The 24,195-nt window shown below is 42.7% G+C and overlaps 1 protein-coding gene across 1 annotated transcript in view; it reads right to left on the reverse strand.

Moving 5' to 3' along the window:
- Nucleotides 1-24,195, reverse strand: part of LOC144762474 (adhesion G-protein coupled receptor F1-like) — a 208,032-nt gene that overhangs the window by 110,922 nt on the left and 72,915 nt on the right. Inside the window, exon 3 of the mRNA XM_078647688.1 lies at nt 20,833-21,009. Within this exon, the coding sequence (XP_078503814.1) occupies nt 20,833-20,967 (135 nt within the window). The 5' untranslated portion in view covers nt 20,968-21,009. The remainder of the gene's footprint in view (nt 1-20,832; nt 21,010-24,195) is intronic.

The following is a 24,195-nucleotide window of genomic DNA, read 5'->3' on the forward strand; positions in this document are numbered from 1 at the left end:
TCTGCTTCTGGATGAGTGCAGGAGCTGTGTTGTGAGCTGTAAACTCTGGTAAAAGCCCCTTAGACCAAAGGAACTAGCCTCATATTTCAGCTCATGCGTAATTTCAGACGTGTGTTCCATTCCAGTCCAGCCTGCTCAGAGATGTTAGTCCAGTGTCCATTGAGAGGTCAGAGCAGTAATCTAGTACCAGGGTTAAAATGTGAGTAAGAGGATATCCAACACCTAGACTTTCAGGAGAGACAATAATTCTATCTCAGAGCTTCTATCTGTGCTTTAACAGTGCTGTCATTAGTCTTAGCTATGCTATTTTCACTATCATTCACATTAGTCTAATACTCTCCCACTCACTCTCAATTCTGCTTGGGAATTAACTGATCATCGTTCTTACAGAAATAAGGGGAAAGGAGTTGTATATCTTTCCCCTCCTATTAGGAAAGGCTCAGCTTGGGTTCTGTCTCTGGGAAGTAATTATAGTTTCTCCATACCTGCTTGTTAAGCAAACATACTTTTTTAGGTGTTATACTAACTTGGCCTTAGGGGCTCCTTTTCACAATTGAAAATACTGGGGATCCAGAAGTATTTGTTACAGACGAACTGAATGAATTTGTATATGCAGTGTATGATCTTTGAAATGCAAAGCATACCCTTCTATATTTAACTAACCCAGAGGATAACATTACCAGAATCACAGTGATGTACAAACGTTTTTCCCTAAACTTGCAAGTCTAATTTCATTTTAGCACAGCGGGCAATAACACAGTGAGGATCGATTATGCTTCAGATATGTTTTTCTTAATTTGAAACACTCCTTGCCTTCTTTATACTGGTCATACATCCATTTTCACACTGCTATTTATTAACTTCACAGTTATCAATTCATTCATTCATCTATCCTTTCATCTATCCTCTCACTCTCTTTTATGTATCATTTCACTATCTTTCATTTATCTTCAATTTTCCATCAATCCTTGCATGTTTCTCCATGCATACATACATAGATCCATGCATAAATACATCTACTTCCTATGCATCCATTCATCAATCCAAACATGTATTTATTCACATACCTATCCTCACTTTTTCATATAATTATCCTCACCCTTATTCATTCCTCTGCAAAATTATTGTGCTGTCGTTTTCTGGTTGCTGTGGTCTTCAAATCCCAGAGAGCCCTTCAACGCCAGGAGGAGGGACAACAACATGCTCATAAGCGCTGGTAACTTCTGTGGGCACAGGGGATGGGCCCAGGTGTGCACCTGGGCGAAGGCCGGGCCAAGAGAGGAGGACCCTTCATCAGATGGAAGAGATTGGGCTGGGCCATTTTCCTTGCCCCGAGTTCGTCATATTAACTGTGTGAGGGGTCTTTTCCTAGTTTTCGTTCACCTAAACTGGCCCTCGTTGTATAGATTACTGTGAGAGTAACCTTTTTCAACAATAGACTGTTAGTTTGGTGGGTTCCTATAATAATCTTATAGAGTAATTCCAGGAGGCTTTGGATATTACATTAGTCTTAAGATGGGGAAGAGAAAGACACCAAGGGCTAAACACCTTGTCAGTTCTCATTGCACACTCCTCGTTTCTTTGTTGGCTTGAAAAGCAGGGGTGGTCACTAAGGAGATACATCTGGCGGAGCGATGGTTATACCTTGAGGTCTGTGAAGGGCAGGCCACCCCAGGTTTACTCCCTTAAGTTAGTCAGATATCTTCTGAAACTTTGGTTGGATTTGGGATTGCTTTGGAGGACACTGAATGTGTGTTGGCAAGGTTGGATTCAAATGGCTTGATTACCTCACCAATGAGTCAATCAAAATATAGTGTCAGTCCAAAAGGGTCCCCAACATCAACAAGAAAGGGGGAATGTACCCTGATAATGATGCTCCAGTCCAATCATATTGTGAGGCCAGCAGGATTTTTACTAACAGCAGTAAATCCATTTGGGGCAACTTTTTAGAGCAAATTTAAGAGATAATTGCAGCCAGCATGGTACCCTTGAGGGAAAAATTGAGTTCTCTGAAGGCAATGGTTTCACATTTACTCAGGCTGCACAAAGCTGAGTCTGAGCTGGTAATGTCATGTTGACTATACCTATGCTGCAGTTAACCAGTTGGGGGTGAGACAGATTCCGCCACCTGGCCCAAATAATGCTGTACCTTCTGTAACGCAAGAGGGCAATAAGGGGAGTCGTTCATGCCTAAATCTCCCCAAAATTGCGTCCATATGTTGATGTATTGGCAAATGTACCACCGTTGTTGCCATCAGCTGAGGGGTCCACGAGCCAATTTAAGAACAAGGTTTGCTTCTGGTTAAGTCAGAACTCTGATTATCATCTTATTGAATATAAGTATATCTTTTCCGTCAGGAGGATTGAACGGATTGGCTCTTCGGATAAACAGCTGAAAGGGCGTTGTAATATTAATAATTGCTGCCACCCAGGATTAGCTCATCGGTTGACCTTTTCTAATAAGAGGCAAAGACAGTTGACCAGTGGTATTAATTTGGTACCTCGTTTTTTTTTTTTTTTAAATAAACATTTACAACCCAAGTGAAGATGGTACCACCGCATCTCCCGCCTTTTGCAAGGGTGGAGGTCAGACAGCCACTCCTCATGACCAGTAACAAGTTCTTTGCCCTGGCGGGTTTAGCGGGTAGTGATTGACCACCACTTATTCGTAATTCCCCAGATCACTTTAGGATTCAGGTCCATCAGATACAGAAATCGTAAGTTATGTGCACTTGGGCACGCCTATCAGGACAGATTCTTTGTTTCATCTTGTGAGTTGGAAGGTAGCAGGTTATCAGATTAAGCTCCATGATGAGAATTAGTGTGAGTATATTACCAAGTCTGACATAGTGAGGATGCAGGAAACATGGACCTCGGGGTTATCACAAGGGATGGTTAGGATAGCTTCTATGTTCCTGCTATTGTTGTCCCTGGCAGAGCGCTTGGTGGACATGGATTGTATTGCAAAGGTATACAAGGCTGTATGGGTTATTCTTCTTAATAAGTTTCACTTTTTTGTTCTTAATTTTTATAACTCTGTTTGTGAGCTACGTTGCCAGATTTATATCTTATGTTCTGTCCTGACACACCCAGCCAGTATGTCTATTGAATTCCATGCTATATTAGGTGGGGATTTTAATGCCAAAAGCGGCACAAACACAACACTACCATATCCATTTGCTGTGAGGGACCATCATTTTTATAACCAGGCTGTTGATTGTAGAGGGTTGAAACTTCTAGAGTCCCTTTTAAATTTTAGTCTGATTAATGTAATTGAGAAGGCGAGTGGCCTATTTATGCAGGCACCCACTTTTGTGGGCTGTTGCAAAGGGAGAGTGATCAACTATGTCTTTGTAACAGAGGATCTGAGCTGGATGGTCTCTGCCAGATGGTGTGGGTGATTAAGGAACATGAGCATAGTGATCGTGACCCTTTAGAACTGTTACTCAATGTACCTGATTACAGACGCCCTCATAACCCTGTATGACCAATAGATCTGGGCTTAAAGGATAACTGACGAGTTAGTCCCTACGTTTGCATCTGGCTATCTGGGGAACCTTTAGCACAACTGCGAAGGGTCCAGGACTGGAGAGGCACCACTTGGAGGGTCAGGACTCACTCAGGCTGAGTCCAGTCGTGGGTTCAAGATGGAGGAAGCCTTTTGGGTCCCTTTGACTCTGAACAGGAGGCCAGCAAACTAGCCCTTGTGAGTCACTCTGGTGGTCCTGGGAAAGTTGAAGACCAAGGTATTGTCCCCAGGCAGAAGTTAGCAAAGCAGCAAGACGAACAGGGTAGCAATCCAGAAGGTCAGCAGGTTTGTAGAGCAGCTGTCCAGGAGAGTTACAGCCCTTCCGGCAGCACAGCAGTCCGTCTTCTTGGCAGAGTATCTACAGGTCCAGAATTGTACTGACCAATTGGTGTCCGAGGTCCTACAGCTTCACCCGATCCTGTCAGCAGATGGCCCATCTGGGTACACCTGTGACGGTATGGGAGGAATTCACAAAGTCTGTCAGTTACACACAGTCGTGTGACCCAGGCTACAGGCACAAAAGGGCAAAGGGCAAAAATGCTAACTTTCTAAAAGTGACATTTTTATAATTGTGCTTAAAAATGCCTTTACAAATAAATAGGGATCTTCACCACAATTTCAAAGACACCAAACAAGACATAGCTATCAGGTTTTGATTGGAATTCAAAGCTTTTGAAATATAATAAGAAATCCCTAAAGTTTTCCTGTGGAAGGAGTAGGCCTCACAGATGTGAAAAACGAAGTTAGGAGTTTCTCACAACCAGGACATGTAAAACATAAAATACATGTCCAACATTTTAATTACGTAGCACCCTGTACTATAGGCTACCTAGGGCCTACCTTAGGGGTGACTTATATGTATAAAAAGGGGGTTTAAGGCTTGGCAAGGGGCTTTAAATGCCAAGTTGACATGGCAGTTTAAAACTCCATGCAGGCTGCAGTGGCAGACCTGGGGCATGTTTTAAGTGCTACATAAGTGGGTGGTACTATAAGTACCACAGGCCCACTAGCAGCCTTTAATTTACAGGCCTTGAATATATGGTATTCCACTCTACAATGGACTTACAAGTAAATTAAATGCGCCAGTTGGGTATAATCCAATGTAACCATGTCTTAGTGTTAGCAGTGTTAAAGTGCACAGAGTCCTAAGACTAACAATCATAAGTGCAGCAAAAGTGAAGGAGGTGAGGCATAAAGCTGGGGGAATACCACCCTAAGACTGACAAGTCTAACAGTACACAAGGTAGATGATGTCATTAAAGCCCTTATCTGTTGTTCCATGCTGAAGTTACTAGTACCCACAGGTCCTCCGCTATTGCAGAGTGCAAAACATTGAATCTACAGAACCTCGTCCACGATGAACAAGACAGCATGTCAGCAATGACTAAAAGGTAGAACATGCCACACATATAGGCAGTGTCAAGCCTTTCAATATCATGACTCTCAGCAATAAAACAACCATCAGTCCCGCATAGACTCTCTGCACAAAACATTCACCACTGTTTACTTTTTAATAGTAAACCTCATTCTGCTATTGTGAAACTTCTGGCCACACATCTCTAATGCCACTAATATTGGGAAGTGTTTGAGAAAACAATATACTGTGCTTTCATCTCAGTTACTTTGGGAAACTCCTCGTGCACATCACATTCAATTCGAGCATGCATTAGTGACATCTGAACACTAGTCAAACTGCCAAAGTCTTAATTTTGTATCCATCCACATGCATCTCCCTTAGGCCATTGATACAGTCCAGAAAATTCACCCACATCTTTAAGTCCTCTCTTAACTATTTCTTAAGACTCACTTTAAGATGATGTTTAGGTACTCTTTGCATCCCATTAGCCAATCCCCTTCTGCCAGGCCCCACTAATTTGCAAGATAAATTGAGGTAACCTAGAAATTGTTGCATTTTCACAGCTCACAAAATTTCATTCTCTTCTCCTCATCAATTATTCTCTTTGACCTTTCCAATTCTTATTACGGCAATCTACTCTGCCTTCATTCAGAAATCCAACCTAATGCTCAAAAACACTAACATTTTCACTTGGCCCTCCATATTCTCTTTTGCTAGCGGTACTCTGTCATGTCCAAGAACTCTTGAAACATCTTGCTGCAACATCCTTGATGATCGCCTACGCATACAAAGAATCATCTCGGTGATGTAATGTCAAATCCTTACCCAATCTTCGTCTCTCTATCAAAACCCAGAAACAAGCTAAACATTAAAAAAATTGAACATACAAGAACCTGAACACTCAAATGGCATGGGGTTGCCCGTGTAAATCATTCCATCCTCTTGCTGTACGTACTGGACAAAATCACACAGATGTGCCAGCAATACTGTTACACCAGATTGTTATGTCACATATTGCTATGTTTGCTCCCACAACACCTTCTGACCAGGACAAGTTATATATATTTTATTGATCAACCAATAGCATGATCATAACCAGCATAAAATCTCAAATACACACATTATCGCATAATACATTTAAGAATGTTTCTTAAAATAATGTTTTTAAACCTTGCTGTAGACCAACTGTCAGTTAGTCCTAAAAATTAAAATGTTGCAATTCTAAAAATAGTGATACAACTATAAGACACATGTTTTAAAATCAGTCTGACCCCAGCACTTATTGCGACAAGGCTTTCCATCTCTGCCGCAGGGATATGACAGGTATCTAGTTATTGCAAAGACAAGCCACTTTGTTGTGTCTGACTGGAATATGCGTAGTGCTTCAGAGGGGCGTGAGAAGGAAAGCAGTCAGCAGGATGGAATAATCCAAGTTTTCCTTATGCTTCCATACGCAGGGCATATGAAAATAAAATGCTCTATGGGCTCTTGGGCAATCTGACAAGATGGACACACGGGAGAGATTATTGCATTTGCCAAGCTATTTTTCCATGCATTTAATGGAAGAATCCCTAGCCTGAATTGAAAATAAAGTGCTCTCGACTGGGGTGGTTCAATTTCGTCCATATACATGTCGAAGTCAAAACAGCTTTTAACATTTAAAAATTGCAGGGTTAATGTGCCACGTGCTACAGTATAATTACAGGAGCAATTCTTAAAATCCCAATATCTCTTCAGGACAAGTTTTGAATCAACTAATATGAGCCACTTTGTTTTAGGTATTATGCTAAGCGGACACGTTATCAAGGCTTGTAGCAGCACACAATCAAAGGTGTCATACGGGCTACTCATCCTCACCTCTTTTTTCAGTTTGAATTTCCTTAGTCAATCCTTTATAAAGCTCTGCCAAGCATCACTAATTTCCAGGAAAACTTGAGGTGACCCACCAATTGTTGCACATTTCCAGCTCACAAGATTACATCTTCTTCACCTCACCTATTACTCTCTTTAGACTTTCCAATTCTTCTTCCATCAATCTACTATCCATCCGCAAGCAATTCTACTCAATACCCAAAAACACTAATGCTTACACCTAGTCCTTGATCTTCTCTTTTGCCAGTGGTACCGCCATATCCTGCATCATGTTCAAGAACTCTTGTAACATCTTGTCATTCCATCCTGGACCATCCACTAAACCCACAGAAAAAGTCATCTAGCTAATGCCATGCCAAGTCATTACCCAATCTCCTTCTCACCATCAAATCCAGAAACATGCTAATCATTTCAGATCACTTTGTCCATGTAAATCCTTCCATCCACTTGCAACAGGAAAAAAACACTCAGAGGTGCCATCAACAGTCTTAAAGCACTCCACAACTTCTCACCATCTCTACAACTTTGTCAATGACTTCTAATGAAGTAATTAATGAGAACATCTTCTAGCCAGGGTAAGTTGTGAATCAACCAATATGCACCACTCTTTTTAGGTTTTAATCTCAGTAGACATATGATCAAGCTGTGTGACAGCACATAATCAAAGGGACCACACATCCTTGTCTCCTTCACCTCTTTTACCAGTCTTTGTAACACTGTCTCCTTCATCGCTGCTACTGAGCTCGAGCCCATCTATGCAGTTGTAGCCCATATTAATGAATGTGGAAACTATCTGTAAATCCTTGCCATGGAAATGCAGCATTCTTAGAGGTATTTTGTAGTACTTTAGCCGTACTAAAGTAGTACAAAAGGCTATTCACGAATATGCATGTGTAAATCTCCACCTCTCCGATATTTTCTATGGGGAATTCACACACATGTAAGTTTCCATCTTAGGGCCTGAGTACGATCTCGCAATGAAGGCGTCCAGCCGGCTTCCGGAAAAAGCAAATCCGATTTGGAGCCTATGTTTCCGATCGAATCGTCCCACGTTTCGAATGACCAAGTACGATGCCAAGATCCTGTCCACATCGACCGAACTGTTTCCGAAGCTGATCTTGTTAGTCCGACTCGTTCGCAGTCGAATCGTGCAGCGCAATGGAGCCGGATTTCAAACAAGGCAGTACAATGCTCGATTCAGACAGCCGTATCGACTGGTCTTAGCAAGACAAAACGGATGTGGGAATAAGACTTTGGGGGGCGGTAGCGGACCCTTTTTTACCTGGGGCCCTTCGAATCTGTCCTGTGAGGGTACCCATAGTTCCATCCTTTCCATGCATGCACAGTGAAGCAGGTACCATGGGGTGCCGGCCACAGGTTGCAGGCTTTTCCCCACCCACCGGTTTTTGCTATGGGAGCCTGTGTACACATTCAGTATACAGGCACCCAGAGGGTTCATTGGGAGTCCAAGCAAACCGAGCCTGTCACCATACGGGTGCATCATACTCGGTCGCTCGTACTCGCAGAGCACAACTCGCTAGGAAAGCCCTCCAAATCTGTGTCGTATGGAGGGCTTTCCTAGCGAGATCGTATTCAGGCCCTTAGTAGTAAACATGGGTGGTACCAGGGGAGAGGCTAAGAAAAAAGGACATACTTACTACTAAATAGGATGGGTTTAAGGAAGAATAAGAAGGAATTTAGGGATGGATGGGCACCCATTCAAAGAAGAGTAAGCCCATTGCTATTCACAAATTGCACTTCAAAATTTACTACACCCAAAAAGGGACCTAAAACTAACCCTGGGCGTAGATCGCGTTGTAGCGCTAAGCATAGCTACGCGAAGTGCACTTCGCGAGCTACGCGTAACTACACGAACTGCGTAGTGCACTTTGCAAAATGCTGTTCGCACTGATTGCACACTGCCAGATGCTTGTCCGCAGTGTGCAATCAGTGCAAATGGCATCTTGCACAGTGCAAGCGGTCGTTTTCTGCCGCTCGAGTAGATTTCTACTCGAGCGGCAACTTTCTCATGCGGACTGGTAGTTTCTCATACGCGACCACTCGCAATGTGAAACCTGACCTCCCCGCGTTGAGAATCTCGGAGGTATATTTTCCACGCTCGCGATCGGCAACTTGATGTTGCTGATCGCGAACGAGGAAAAAGTCTCGCCGGGATGACATTTTGCTCACTCGCGGTCGCCAACTTGACGTTGAGGACTGCGAGCAAGCAAAAAATTACTGCTACGCTATGCTTCTTTGCACTGTGCTACATGCAATTTGCGTAGTGCGAAGTAGTGCAAACTTCGGAAACTACGCAAGCGTAGCATAGTACTTCGCCCAGGGTTACCTAATACAGTAGTAAAACACTCCATATGAGAGCCAAAGTAATTCCAGGACCACAAACTGCCAACCGTTGGTACTGCAGCACTCTTCCATAGACAATAAAGCAAGTAGGGACTTAAAATAAGATCCCATAGAAAATAATGAAAAATTAAATTAAATTATTTAAAATAGTTAAAGATAAATAAATATAATTTATTTTAATGATACATAAAAACTATACATAGTAAATAGACCATATTTATTATTTAATTATAAAATATTTTACTAATCTTTTTTAAATGTAAAACCTAATGTAACATTAATTTGTATTAAAAGATAATTAAATTACTTTTAATTAGTTCTATGCATCACTTTTAATAATTACTAGTGCATAATATATATTTTTTTACTTTAGGTGGGAATTTATTGTTTTCAATTCAAACTTCAGAAAAATAATGTTCAATTAATTTAATATATTTACAATAATTTAAAATGTAATTCAAAATGAATTTAATGGTGTAGCATTTTTCTTTTTTTCTCCATTGAAAATAAATATATACAAATATTTTACACTAATATTTAACATATTTTTTTACTAGTTTCTTTTCAAGTTAAATAAACTTTTAAAAATGTTCCCTATACTTTACCATAGGTAGACTTGATCCATATGTGAACCAGCAACAAATACTCTAATACCATATACTCACCTGGGCCCATAAAACACACAAATCACACACAGCCTGGTGCTAACCGCTGGTGCCAAGATTTTGTGATTTTTACCATTCCAAGATTAGTTACCTCTTGTTCTCAACTAATCTTTTACTGACAAAAAGTTATTTCTTCTGGTCAAGGGTCCCCCGGGGAAAGATTCAGGCGACAAAGGCTTCAGGACAGGAATCGGGACCGGATAGATGACCTCACTAACACCAACGCTTGCGCAGCACCCCTCTCTGACACTCTCTTCCTCCTGAGATTATTCCGTGATCTTCTTCTAAATTAATTCATTGAGATAAATGGTTCTACATTTGATTCTTCATCAGCATCTCTCGTCACACCAACAGCATCCCAAGCTCTGCAGCATTCAGCAAATCTCCATCTCTGGTTCACTCGGACAGCATCCCGGTCTCATGCATTCTAACCAGCAAAAGCTACCTCAATTATACTCGTTGTTATTCCTGTACCACCCATTGATGTTTCAATATCGTAAAAACATTAACTCTGATTGGACAGGCACGGGGGATGATCATCACACCATGCTTTTTCTTCCTCTTAGTCTATCAGTCTATTGTTCAAAGATCCTACCCCTTAATTTTTATTCACAAATCTTTATTCCCACCTGTATTAACATCTTATTAGACACAAAAGTATAACTTTCATGCATTCCCATTCATCCAGAGTACTGTTGTGCGGGTTCCCAGGGTATGTATCTTTTGCGTCCATGGACTGCGTTTAACAGTCACATCACTTCTTCTGGCTCCATCACACCACGCATGTGCGGAGGTCAGGTGAGTTATAGACTCTGGATTTGTATGAGAGGCCCAAATGCATACTAATAGGAAAGTCAGAAAGACAAATATAAATTTCAAAATAAAATGGCTTGACTGTATACCACTTTTCTCTACTCAGAACCCCGTTAACCATTATTGCTTTCCCAGCGTTAGCATTAAAAAAATTGCTTGGTTTAGTTTCGGCAAAACAGATGCTAAGCATGTGAGCTTTCAAGCAGCCATTATAATAGCGTCTGCGCAGCGGCAAGAAATTCCCTCCAAGCGACAGCTCGTCATGCTGCATAGATGCAGTTGACGCAGGGAGTGGTGGTGCGTGTTATGCAATGCAGACCTCTCTACGTCAATGCACAGTAGCACATCTACTGATCACAGCTTCAAGGGGCACCAGGTGGTCTTTTACACAGGTCAGCAAAGTGTACCCATGCGACCTGCCAAACTTTGCCAGCAGGTAAGGGCGAACGCCGATGCCTCAATGTCTACCGCCACAGCTCACAGGCTTTGGACCGATGATGTCTGCCTCCGCCGTCAGGCCGAAGCGACTCCACCTCCCTGCTGCCTCCCTCTCTGGGTCTCAGACGCAGGCCCAGCGAGGCCTCTGGGCCCCGGAGACAGTCCGCACTTCCAGGCATCGGCTGCAATGGTGTTGAAAGGATGGCACTATGAAAACTGCTGCATCACTTGTTTTCCCCTCGATGCGCCACCTTTCAGAAATGAGGCCCTGATTCTGCCTTTCCTTTTTTCATGGGACTCTGGCTGGTCATCCTGGCTGTTGAGGGGTTGGGGGGGTTGTTAACTTCAGCTGAACTTGGCCCTGGCTGCTCCATTCTGCATTCCATTCTTTTGATTTGATTTTTTTTCTTTAGAGGTTAGGCTATTTATGCCACTGGCAGCTGAAAAGTGACACTTGGCTGATTAACCAAATTTTCTTTGCTGCTAATTGGCCTTTCATCACTTTTCTCTCGCGAACATATTTTTTGTATCGCCTTGGCGCTAGTGTTACCGGCAGTTTTCACCACTGCTAGCTGATACTATTGCCATGTAGTGACATATTGTAAATACGTTGCTAACAGGATGATAGTTTTTAGCAATAGACCTCGTTAAAAAATTGCTGCTAACTACAGCAAAAACTGGTTAGCACCAATTCTTGTAAATATACCGCTGGGTCTCATAGAACTCACTGAATGCAGCACCACCATGTTCTGATGATGTAGGAAAACAGAACAATTTTTTAAAACGTTGCACACAGGTGGATACTGTATTAATGCGGTGAACCATGCATAGCCAGTCTGATGTACGCTTTTGGTTGGTAAATTCAACAGAGAGAACCATTTCTTCACAAACTTTTTTTGTTCCAAGGTATTAGAAAAAAAGCACGTCTCACATGTGAGAAGCTAAAAACTGATTTCCATATTCTTTTAGTTCAAAATTTTTCTGTAAACATCACTTACGAAGATGCTGTTGAAAATTATTTCCAACTGTTGCTTGAACACATATGGCACAATGCCTCTCAAATTAAGTTATACCCACTAAATGCTGATTCCATAGAGTTTTTTACATAGCGCAAACTCAACCCAACGGTATTGGAGGGATTCACTTGAGCGTTAGTTCCATTACATAATGTCACATTTATTTCAGTTGCAAAAACAACAGTTGATGGACAGAATGCAGAACAATGTCATACATTCACCCCAGTACAGAGATCTGGGCCTAAATCCATCGTTTTTTTGCTCACCACACCACCCCAGTTCAGACATGGCCATATGGAAATCAGCCTTGACCCTGTGCCTCATGGGAACAGTCCAGCCAGAACTGCCAAGCCATTTCTTCCCTGGACCGGAATCAAGCAGTAAACACTATAGTGTGGAAGCTTCGTGGAAGCTCCGCCCACTCTCCGGTCCATCTTCTTCATTGGCTTAGGTTATAAATGCTGCCTTCCGATTCGTTTTAAGCTTGTTAGTCCCTCCCCATGACAGCCATGTCAGTCATTTGTATCCTTCCACGGCTACTGGCCCCTTCATTGCACAGACTGCTTTCTTGCCGTCCCTCCCTATCCCCACCTTCCTCCTGCAGTCCGTGACTTCCTGCCACCCCCCCCCCCCCCCAACCCGCGCACTCCCGGTCGTGAGGGCCCTTGTATATTCCGATCTGGCACTCTTGCTTCGGTTCTGCATCACTAAGTGCTTCGTGGGAAAGAAAGACCTCGGCACTGACGAAACATTTTGGCTGCTAGTGCCACCCACACTCCGAGAAAGCCGCTTTATTAGAACTTTGGAGAAATAAACCTAGCAGACGACGCTCTAACATAATTAGGGATGTGGCTTTCTCGCGCCCGCCCGGTTTCTCACATTTGTTGTTATGCCCGCACAGTGCCCAGAAAGGGCTGCCACCAGCGCCGCCGCAGCTGTGTCCCGGGCCTGACAGCAGGATTGTTATCTAGCTTGTAGTTACATGGGCGCGGACTCTGCCGATGGTGTGCGGGCGCTCGAGAAGCGGGGTCTGCAGCCTGCCAGCTAGACTGCGGGGGCAGGCCAGCCGCTGCAGTCATGTTCTACAACTGTGTGCCAATGCTTGTTTCATTTAAGAAGTTATGGTGACAGCACAACAATTTGGTGAAGCCTTGACAAGCAGCCCTACATCAATACGCTCTATCCTTCCCCGGACGCTGACCCCACAGAGCAGAGGAGTGAATCCGAGGCAGAAACAGGCACACATGCGTGCGCCCTTTATACGACTGCTGCATTTTATTTAAATGTCTAATATAACATTTCCCATATATTGACTTTAAAGCGATCTAACACCGTTTTAAATCATGTCTGCGCTACAGGAAAACCAAAGAAAATAAAACAAACATAGGGCAGCTTCCAACGACAATGGAGATCACAATGACAAATAAACCTTCCCATTAGATCCTGTCCAGACACAGACCGGCCTGGACAGGATCAGACACGTTGTGGTAGGATTAAGGCGAGGGCTGATCACATCGGGCGCCTTCAGTCTGGGACTTGGAAAGCGGCAGCGGCAGATTAACAAGGCCACTACCTCCTTAGGGAGCCATTCTGCACTGCACACCACAGAAAGTGATGCGATTGTACCAAACACAAGATCAATGTTCCCTTTTATTTTGTTGTTGTAGTTGTATATAGTGCGAACTCGAGCAGAAGGTATCAGAGCATTTACATCAGCCATACCAGGTGCATTACAGATGGACACATTTGTTTTTAGGCACATTGATAAAAAGTGATTTGTCCAGAATCTCAGTATGCTTGTGCCTCCGGACTAGGTTCGAGCCTGGTTCACCTGCTTCAAGGTCGACGGGTCTGCCCTGGCCGTAACGCCACATCGACTCCCCTCGCTTACATGAAGGATTTACTTCTACGTCAGATGTGTTTTTGTTTTTAAGTAATCAAGACTTAGTGAAGTTAAAGGAAATTGTAGCGAAGAACTTCAAATTCAAGACATAGAAGTCGAATCAAGTGGGGATTGCATTTAAAAACAATATATATATATGGAGCCCGCCACGGACACCGGGAGAAGAGACGGCAGTGTTGGGATTATTAATCCCACATCGGGCATTTGTGCACTGTCACATTGGCCCCTGTTGAAAGGACTCCTGTGCTACGCGGCCGAGGTGGTATTGGGGGACCGGAGGAAGCGAGCTTTATGAGGGACTCCAAAGCAGGAAACTTTTCCTTCGTTCCATTGGTTGTGTGCCGTTCTTTGGAGGAACCCCCCCCCCCCGCACTGACTTTTGGCATTTATCTTTGTTCTCCCCGAGCACAATTTCCAAGGGTCTGAACACTGGACTCTGGGAAATGAAGTCCTTCTGCAACAACGGGACTCCACGCAGGTGTGCAATTGACTGACAGGGGGAGGAGCGCACCTGCTCCAACAAGGTACAAGGGGGCTGAACTCACCACAACTCTGTGACTGCACAGTTGGGACGCTTTGGGCGCTGAAGAAGGCAGGAGTCTGCCGAAATGCATTTGCCAGTTCTAAATTAAATGGCTTCCATCTAAATCCTCCTGGGTCTCTGTCTCGTTCCTTTGGAGGGAGTTCTGTGTTCATATATTTTTATATATATATATATGCCTTGCAGGCATAGAGTGGAAGGCAGCTCCTGTATAGAGCACCCTCAACACCAGCGACACTCTAAATTTGCTCACCTCAAATGTCTGCTTTTTTATCAAAGCTTTTAAGCATAGGATTAGCACAGTGCTATCCACGCCGCGATAGAAATGGACAAAGTCTTTTGCCATTTGTACAGCAAAGTCTTTAAGCATAGGATAAGCACAGTGCTATCCATGCTGAGCTGTAAAATGACAAAAGCCATTTACCACTCCAGGCACGATATTACAGCTTTGGATTGGTAAAATACCATCCAAGCCAACCTGAAATGAATAAAAGCAACCCCTGACACATGTTTCGCTGTCATTACAGCTCTTCAGAGAGGTTTAGCTTTGTCCAGACACAAGGGAGCGCCCAGTATAAGGCAAAACAATTCCCTTGCAGGCATAGAGTGACGCATTCATTATGCAAAAAAGAAGGATACAATTCTGGGTAGTTCCCAAGTTTAGGTGGAAGGCAGCTCCTATATAGAGCACCCTCAACACCAGGGACACTCTAAATTTGCTCACCTCAAATGTCTGCTTTTCTATCAATGTTTTTAAGCATAGGTTAGCACAGTACTATCCATGCCGAGATAGAAATGGACAAAGTCTTTTGCCATTTGTACAGCAAAGTCTTTAAGCATAGGATTAGCACAGTACTATCCATGCTGAGCTGCAAAATGACAAAAGCTATTTACCACTCCAGGCACAATATTACAGCTTTGGATTGGTAAAATACCATCCAAGCCAACCTGAAATGAATAAAAGCAATCCCTGACACGTGTTTCGCTGTCATTACCACTCTTCAGAGAGGTTTAGCTTTGTCCAGACACAAGGGAGCACCCAGGATAAGTCAAAACAATTCCCTTGCAGGCATAGAGTGACGCATAAAATATGCAAAAAAGAAGGAGAGAACTCTGGGTAGTTCCCAAGTTTAGGTGGAAGGCAGCTCCTGTATAGAGCACCCTCAACACCAGCGACACTCTAAATTTGCTCACCTCAAATGTCTGATTTTCTATCAAAGTTTTTAAGCACCCCCCTTTGTGGCCGTTGTAAACTCCTAGCAAAGTATATGTAGTGATTTTTGTTGCCATATTGGTCTAACACGTTCACAGTGAAGAGTGTTATCTGTACGATTGAGTCTAATAATGTAATTTATCTACGATGTGTTTATTTATCTGTATGTATGGTCAAGCTTCACTCTAAATGTAAAATTCTCTTCGATGCGGTCTGGACTACAAAAAAATCTCAAATAAATAAATGCAAGATGTTCTAGAAGTAAGGGCAGGATGGCGGCTGGGCACAAAGTGGGAATTAGAGCATATTTTAGCCTGTTTGGAATGCATATTTGTATTCCAAGAGAAACACTGTGTGTGTAGTACACAGCACCACCCAAGCCCACACACAATGTAAATGTTAATACACCACCTCAGGGCACAAGTCCTAGAAAAAGAAGTGGGGGGACTGGCAATATGCAAATGACCTCATGACGTCACGCGCAGAACGTGTCCCGGTGTCTGAAAATTACACCGGGACACATTCAGCATATTTCTGTGGGGTCCAGCTTATCGGCAGGGGGGGCGGCATCCACCCTGTGAAAAGAGTGGGGGGACACAGTGTACCTGCCTGTACCCCCCAACTCGAGCCCTGCACCACCCGTTGTATGCTTTACTGTGTATTATTCTTACACCCCGGCTACATATTACAAGTGCCCCACATGATGGTGTGATATGGGAGCGCAATATTTATTGTGATTGATAAAATCCAATACCTTAGGGGTCAGAATTTGGTACGTGCCTCGCAGAATCCGCCTGTCCCAGTATTCGCCCTCCCGCAAATACTTCCTTTTGCTGCACACTCGGGCACTGGCTCTCAGTTGCGGCCGCCGCTACCAGGCATGGCACAGGGCACCGCCTCACTATGACAGCAGCAGTGCGACTCAGCACCCTCAACATTCAGCTCACTGCAGCAGTCACGGGTAACGGCAAGTCGCCTTTATTAGTTCTCTCTTTTGTATTTTGTAACCGAGAGCTGTCTGACGGTTCCTCTTTCTATGACAGGTGTGACCTTTACTTACCTGCTCCCTGGCTGCCTGTCGGACACCGGTAGTTGCAGTTCTGTGGTCACACTTACTTCGCTCACTATTTTTGTTAGTCGTGTGTCTAATGTTGCAGTGTTACCTTATTGAAAAGACATTTCAACTTATGTTCTATCTTATATGAAAGTTTGGCCGAGTTGTGTGAAATTCTGTTTATTGGTGATAAACAAGACGCAGTCTGAAAATTTCTCACATTTCTGCTTGAAGTTTGTAGTGCTGTCCATTAACAATAATGACGGATCCATGTTACCCCATTACAAGTTATAGGCTTTATTTAATAAACCAATGCATTCTGGTAGTTGTGGTCGTGCACAAAAATAATTATTGCACTCGATATCAGTTACTTTTTGCAGACTTTCTAAGTACTGGTTGGTGTAACAGTGACAAGTAGCCACAGGGTAATCTTAACCACAGGTCATGTAACACGTTGTAGTGGCAGAGGAGTAAATATTTCAGCATCTCAACCCCCAAAAATAAATATTCTTAAAAATCATGTCTGAAAATGACAACCCTATTTGTGTGCACAGTTTACTACCGAGTTGCACCTGTCTATATTTGTGAGGTGGTGGCAGCTCTCATATTGAAATATTTTTTTAAAATGTTGATGTGGTGGCGTCTTAGGACAGCAATGTCATTTGTATTGTATAAGTGGGGCCTGTGGTATGAAGTGACATTACACTTCATGTGTCCCTCGTAAAGTCAAACTGGAGTATGGATTTGGCTTTTTGTTTTTGTGTTTGACCAAATATAGACAGAAGACAATAAGTTGAATTGTGGCCACATGCTTCTTTTAATTAACCAAGTAAACATTAGTATTTTCCAAGATTTTAATACAAAACCCTATTTATTTTCATTTATTTGTTGTATTAATGCACATTTGAGTTTCAGAGTGCTGTTCATAGGAAATATGTGAAAATACCAGACTAGACAACTGGTAGCATAATAAACAGATTGTTTACAATACGTTTGTCAGACATGTATTTTTCTGAAATATGTAATTTAGAGAAATGTTGTCTTTGCATTGGAGGGAGTGAGAGCCTTCCCAGAAGGAAAGGATCTGGTTGAGATATTCAGAACCATGAAAGTTAAGGGCTTCATTTATGACTCAGGCATTTTTCATAGTGCACATTGCCTTCCAGAGACAGGAAAGATACATTTGGCGTAAGTTTGTTGAGTTTGTGGCGTTAGAACGTGTCCAATTTTGCCATATCTTGGAGATGACTTTTAAGGTAAAAAGAAAACCAAAGGATGAAGCAAAGGTGGGCAGCTTTCCTGTGATATCTGCCAATTTCAAGATTCAAGTCCAAGAACGGCATGGCTGGGTCAGGTTTGTGTGTAAGGTGAGAAATTGTCTTCCCCACATTGTATTTGAGATGTTTTTGCTCGATCTGTCTGTGGATGCCGAGAAGTGAGGATTATAAATCTGGCATACAATAAGGGGAGTCCAGTGTTAGGTAGGCCAGGGTGTCTTTTGCGTCTTGGTGTAACAAGGTGCGATCTGGGAACTCTGGCATGAAAATTTTCCATCATCATACAAGATGAGTGCTCAATGGGGAAACTTGGGGGAGGAGGGGGGGAACGACATGTTAGTTTCTTCTTCTTTAATCTTTTCTCCTGGGGCTTGGTTCAAATTGATAGCCTGTCCATTCCAGGGTGATTTGGGGAATAATCTTTTAGCAAAATATTTGTTGGAGGCATATTGTTTATATGTGTATTATGTATGAAATTGCAACACATTTTCTATAAAAAGATCAGCCCATTTAATTTTCTGTTTGCTATTTCCTTTTAGGTCAAGCATTCGAGACCTCTTGTATTGCTATTTCATTTTAGTTCAAGCATTCGAGACCTCTTGTATATACTTTAGTATAAAGTTATTATATACTTATATGTGTATGTACCTTGTGGCCCCTGGAGATTAGCCCTAAAACGAGACTTTTTTTTCAGTTCAACTGCCTCTATTAAACTGTCTTCATAGAAAATGACCACCAGAGCTCTGTAAAATACCAAAATTGCTTTCTGCTGAGGAACTTTTTTTTCTGTTCAACTACCTCCATTTAACTGTCTTGATAGAAAACAACCACCAGAGGTCAATAAGATACCAGAATCATTTTAGCATTCTCTAGATTCCAGTCCATTTGAAATTTTCAAATCTTGTATTTTCAGTTATGTGACAACCGAAGGCCATGATTTTATCTTAGAAACAGAGCTTTAGAGAAAGAGAATGCAATTTCTATGGTGCAGGGGGGGGGGGGTCCAAAGGACCCCCCCTGCACCCCAGTAATGTAACTTAAAGTCCATTTTTCACACATACATGCCCAAGGGCATGTGTGAGTGTAAATTGAAAGTGTCAAAAATGCACTTTTGTGCATTTTTGAAACTTTTCTTAAATTAGCATGAAGGTTGACTTCATGCTAATTTAATCATTCTAATTTGCGAATTCGCAAACTTTTCAAGATAATGCATTGCATTTAAGAAATCGCAAAATTGCGATTTCTTAAATGCTATCGCAATTTAAGAAATCGCAAATAATTTGCGATTTCTTAAATTGCGAAAAAACAAAAAAGGTTAATGCATCCCAAAACAAAGAATTGCATTCGCAAACGGACGAATTTTGCGATTCGCACCGTTTGCGAATGCAATTCTGTTTGATGCATGTGGGCCATAATATCCTAATTCTCATTTACACAAATATATCCCCATTGAACCAATAATTTTGGAAATATTATTTTGGACACTCCATTTGTTGTCGGATGATAGTTTTGTTACTGATGTTGTGAAATACTTCCTAAAGAGCAAATTATTTGCCTTGTGCACAGCAGACAGAGACTGCTCCCAAGCAACCAGGCAAATCCTGCTCCATTAATATTTCTGAGGTGAATTCCCATCACTAAACCTTGATGTCTGTCTGGAAGTTACAGCAGGCCTCCATCTCCGCATTTACAGTCACAATTATACTGCAAACTTTGTTGCCTAAAGGGGCAAGGTCAACAATACCCTAAACAGTTGGCCAGCGGCGGCTCCCCTGATAAAGCAGAGCGTCACCTCACTGCTTTTCAGCAGTGCAAAGAAGGAAAAATAAAAAGATAATACCACCTTGTTATCATCATTTTATTCTTCTGTATTGAAACTTGTTGCGGGCGAGGCAGGCTTAGTTTGTCTCACAGCCAGCAAGGGAAGACGGAAATATGTTCACTTAAGTGCGCATGACGGTTTGGCTGGCCATCTTGGGCCGGCCAAACAGTCATGCACACTTGGTATGTTCTCCACCTGGCTATATTTCACAGCCTGGGTGAAGAACATGCATGGCTCCAAGTCCGTGTCTGAGCCCCGAACCATGGTGCTCAGACCAATCACAACGCTTCTGTAATGCTTGGTACAGCAGTGTTCTGATTGCAGTGTTGTGATTTTCTTAGGGGAGCTTGTGTGCTTCCTGCTTCCCAGAGGAGAGAATACGGGCGAGAGATGGCAGTGTGGAAGTAAGTTATTTTTCATTCAGCCCCACCACCCCCATCACATACCAGCCGCTAATGCAACTGGCACATTGTTTAAGGACATAGGGAGCAGGAAGCAGTTCCTAGGGCTGCTGTCTGTCCTCATCCCCCGAATGCTCACACCCATTATGTGCACAATGAAAATACTCCTTCTTGGACATCTACTCTGAAAGGTTACTAACTGGCATCAGATATTGTTAACCATTCACAGGGTTCATTGCAAGATGTGATGCTCCTCCCCTACCCTGCAACCTCCAAGGAGTCACAGTGATAACATTGCAAGTCGCAAAGACATTTGCAACTCGAGATACGCATATTCCACGTTTCAAAAGTAGATGGCATGGCTGCTCAGTTTGCACAGCACTGGATTGATGTTGCAAATGCCTTGGTTCTTCCAGCTCCAAGCGAATCCTTGGCCACACCTCTTAAAAAATGCATTCACTTCCAATTTTTGTTGAATGCAGGTGTTTTGTCTTTGCTCTTATAGACATCACTGCATCACATACACACCATGACATAGCTCAATATTAAACACATGAGCTTACGTACCTGGAAAGCGGAAGCAGTAATGTTGGCTTTAGATGCGACGTCAGAAATGTCCCCTAAAATCTGCACTATGGTCCTCAGGTTTCCAGGTGTTGTTGAGACAGTTCGGTTGACAACCAATTCTGAAAGCTGCTGCATTACTTGTGGCAAGTGTTCTTTGATGAAACTTGCATTATTGGCCTGCAATTTAAAACAGGTATACATCATGTATTCTAATTAGAATGTTTTAGCATGCGTAGATTGCATTTTCATGCCTTCATTTTCTATCATCCGCAGCAGAAAAGTGCTCCTTTTAACAATGTAGTAAAATATTTATTAGACAGCATCTCCGTTTGATAAACCTATCCGACAGACTCTAAAATAAGGGGAAAGGTGTGATAACACCATTACAACCCCTTTTGATTGATTTTTCAGAATTATGCTTTTGCAATTCAATTGCTTCCTTTGGGAAGTTTTACCTCGGATGAGAAAAATAATAATAAATGGAGACAAAGTCAGTTAGCGATTAACACCAGCAAGGTGGCATGGTAACTGCAGCAAAAATGTGTACAAACATTTTATACCAGTGTGATCACGTTATTTTACAGTTTACTCTCCAAATCTCTAAATAGAGAGATGCAACTCATCAAAAGTTGTCCTCAGCAGACCAGAACTAAATCCTGTATATTTTATTCTGTGGGTAGGTATGAGTGCTATTGATTTCAGATTTGCCAATCGCCTATACCCCTATATGCACAAATTGTGGACTCCCAAGCTATGTCATGATCGTAGGAATGAGTAGAGTCCCTATTAATTTGTATGTACATGACATAGATAGACATAGGAATTCCACATTATATCTTACAATACAGTGACACTTCATTAGTACAGCGAAAGGGTGGTGAAAACCTAACAAAATCTTAGTGGCAAAAATAGAGTAGTGTTAGCAACATTTATTATCCAATACTTTCGGATAAATCTTCAAATACATTTGCAATATTGTGCCATAAAATAATATCATTCATGAAACCCCACAGCTACACAATGCATCACTACTAAAGCCCTCTGAGAAGTAATTGTTCGCGTGCTCTAAGGAAGCGTCCAGCAATACCACCATTCCCCATTAGCCTTGTAATCATGGGGTCCTTTTTTAGGTAATGGTTTCAACTCCCTTTGCTTACCAATACTTACATTCTCTACTGTTATAGGTTTCTGGTTTATGATCTACAAACAAGAAGAACTAAACTTTCCATCCGTCGTTTCTTCCTATCAGAAGTAGTAAATCAGTTCAATGCCATACCTAGGTAGGATAGTGGATGGCAGACATCTCTTTCAAAACCAATGAAAACAATATTTCATCAGCTAACCTGTCTTCAATCAGGCAAATAATTATAACATTTAATTTGTGCTCTCAATGGTGTTTGGCTTCGATTCCAACCCCAGCAACTCCATTCATCCTTCAACTCCAGCTTGTGAAAATCAGTAAATGAATATTGCAACAAAAAAAAGATAACCTAAGGTGTCTGGACTTTAGGGAACACACAATAAACGGGCAAGAAGAAGGAGACTACTGTGGGACCACCAAAAAGGAAGAAGCTAATGCTGAGGAGTCCTCGTCAGCCTGATATTGCACTATGTATCCGTGTGCTGCTAACCTTAAGTTCCAAAAAGTATGTCCTACGGGGGACCATCAGTTTGCTCCAGTATTGGTGGATGCTTTATTTTGTAGTAGATAGTGCAGTTGCCACCCATCGTCTCCAGTGCTTTGATGGGATTACACTGTTGGTCATGTCATGGAGGAGCGCTAGACATATGGAGCGTGATGAAGTGATGCCATCTGGTTCTGAAAGGACTGCCCATACCAAGTAAGCGGTAAGTCTGACACAACCACACAAATAAATCAACCATGTCACAACTATCCTCTCCATCTAGCCAGCAAGTTGCATCTTGTAGTAAACCGGCCCAATTTACTTTACCTGGAGACCACATCTTATAATGAAGTAGTCTAAAGTAAGAAAGCATTGGTCTGGCTTTTTGAAACAATTCAATGAGATTAATATAGACCAGTTCTCTGAGGACTAGTCATGTCCCAAAACCATTTCTCATAGCTCCTGGAGAAGTCTATGGTCAGGATTGAACAACTGTTGTCTAAGGTGAGCCCATACATCCCTTTTATAACCCACTTAGAATTTCCCTATTTTTCTAGGTTTGAGCGTATCTGCAAGCCAGAGATTTTTCGTTGCCTGCCTAGCTAAGATAGATATTTACACAACTACACAACTGCAGCTGATCATGGCCGCAATCCAAGAAAAGATCTCCAAAGAGTTTAAAATGATCCCCAGCTAGCGGCTGGTCTATTGTAAGTATACCCTGCACTTTCCATGTGGTCCAATTAACCACTGGGCCTCCCATTGTTCAGACCTGCATTGTTCCAGAGAGGGGGCAAACACATTCATCTAGTTATCAGTAAGTCATGCACCTGTTTCCATAGATGCAACATATTCCTAGCTACTGGGTTGACTGCTGTTGCATGTCCCACTTTAGTATTATGACCTTCGGCCAACACCGTCAGATCCCATGGGCTCAACATAATCTCCTATGCCAACGACACCCAGCTCATTCTCTTTCTGTCAGAAGACCCATCCACCACCAGAGCCATCTTCCACAGATGTATGATGAACGCCGCCGACTGGATGAAATATAACTGTCTGAAGCTCAACTCAGATAAGACGTTAAGTCCTCATCTTTGGGAACAACACCTCACCATGGAAAGATGCATGGTGACCAGCTGAGCTCAGCACATCCCCCACCCCAAAAGACTCCGCCCGCAACCTCAGCATCATCTTGGACAGCAAGCTATCTATGAAAAAACTGGTCAATGCAGTCTCATTTGCCTGCGTCCTCACCCAACGCGTCTCAGGTGGCTCACAGTCAACACCAGAAGGACCATCATGCAGGGCCTCCTCACCAGCAGTCTAGGGTACGGAAACACACTCTATGTAAGAAACACAGCACGCCTCCTGAAGAAACAACAGACAATACAAAACGCAGTTGCTAAACTCATCCTCGACCTCCTTAGACAAACCCACATCATACCACACCGCAAGAAGTTACACTGGCTCCAGATCCAGAAGCGATGGCGGTTCAAGATGTTGACCCACGCACAAAAAGCTCTACACAACAATGGACCAGCATACATCAACAAATGCATGACCTTCCACCAACCAACCAGACACCCATGATCCGCCTCCCTCTTCCTTGCAGACACACCCTGGATCCGCTGAAGCAACAGAGGAGGACGTTCCTTCTCACACCTGGTGGCCAAAGCTTGGTACAACCTTTCCCTACACCTCATTATCGCCTCATAGCTCTGGGAATTCAGTGAAG

The sequence above is a fragment of the Lissotriton helveticus genome, chromosome 6 (assembly GCF_964261635.1).
Source record: "Lissotriton helveticus chromosome 6, aLisHel1.1, whole genome shotgun sequence".
Taxonomy (NCBI): Eukaryota; Metazoa; Chordata; class Amphibia; order Caudata; family Salamandridae; genus Lissotriton; species Lissotriton helveticus.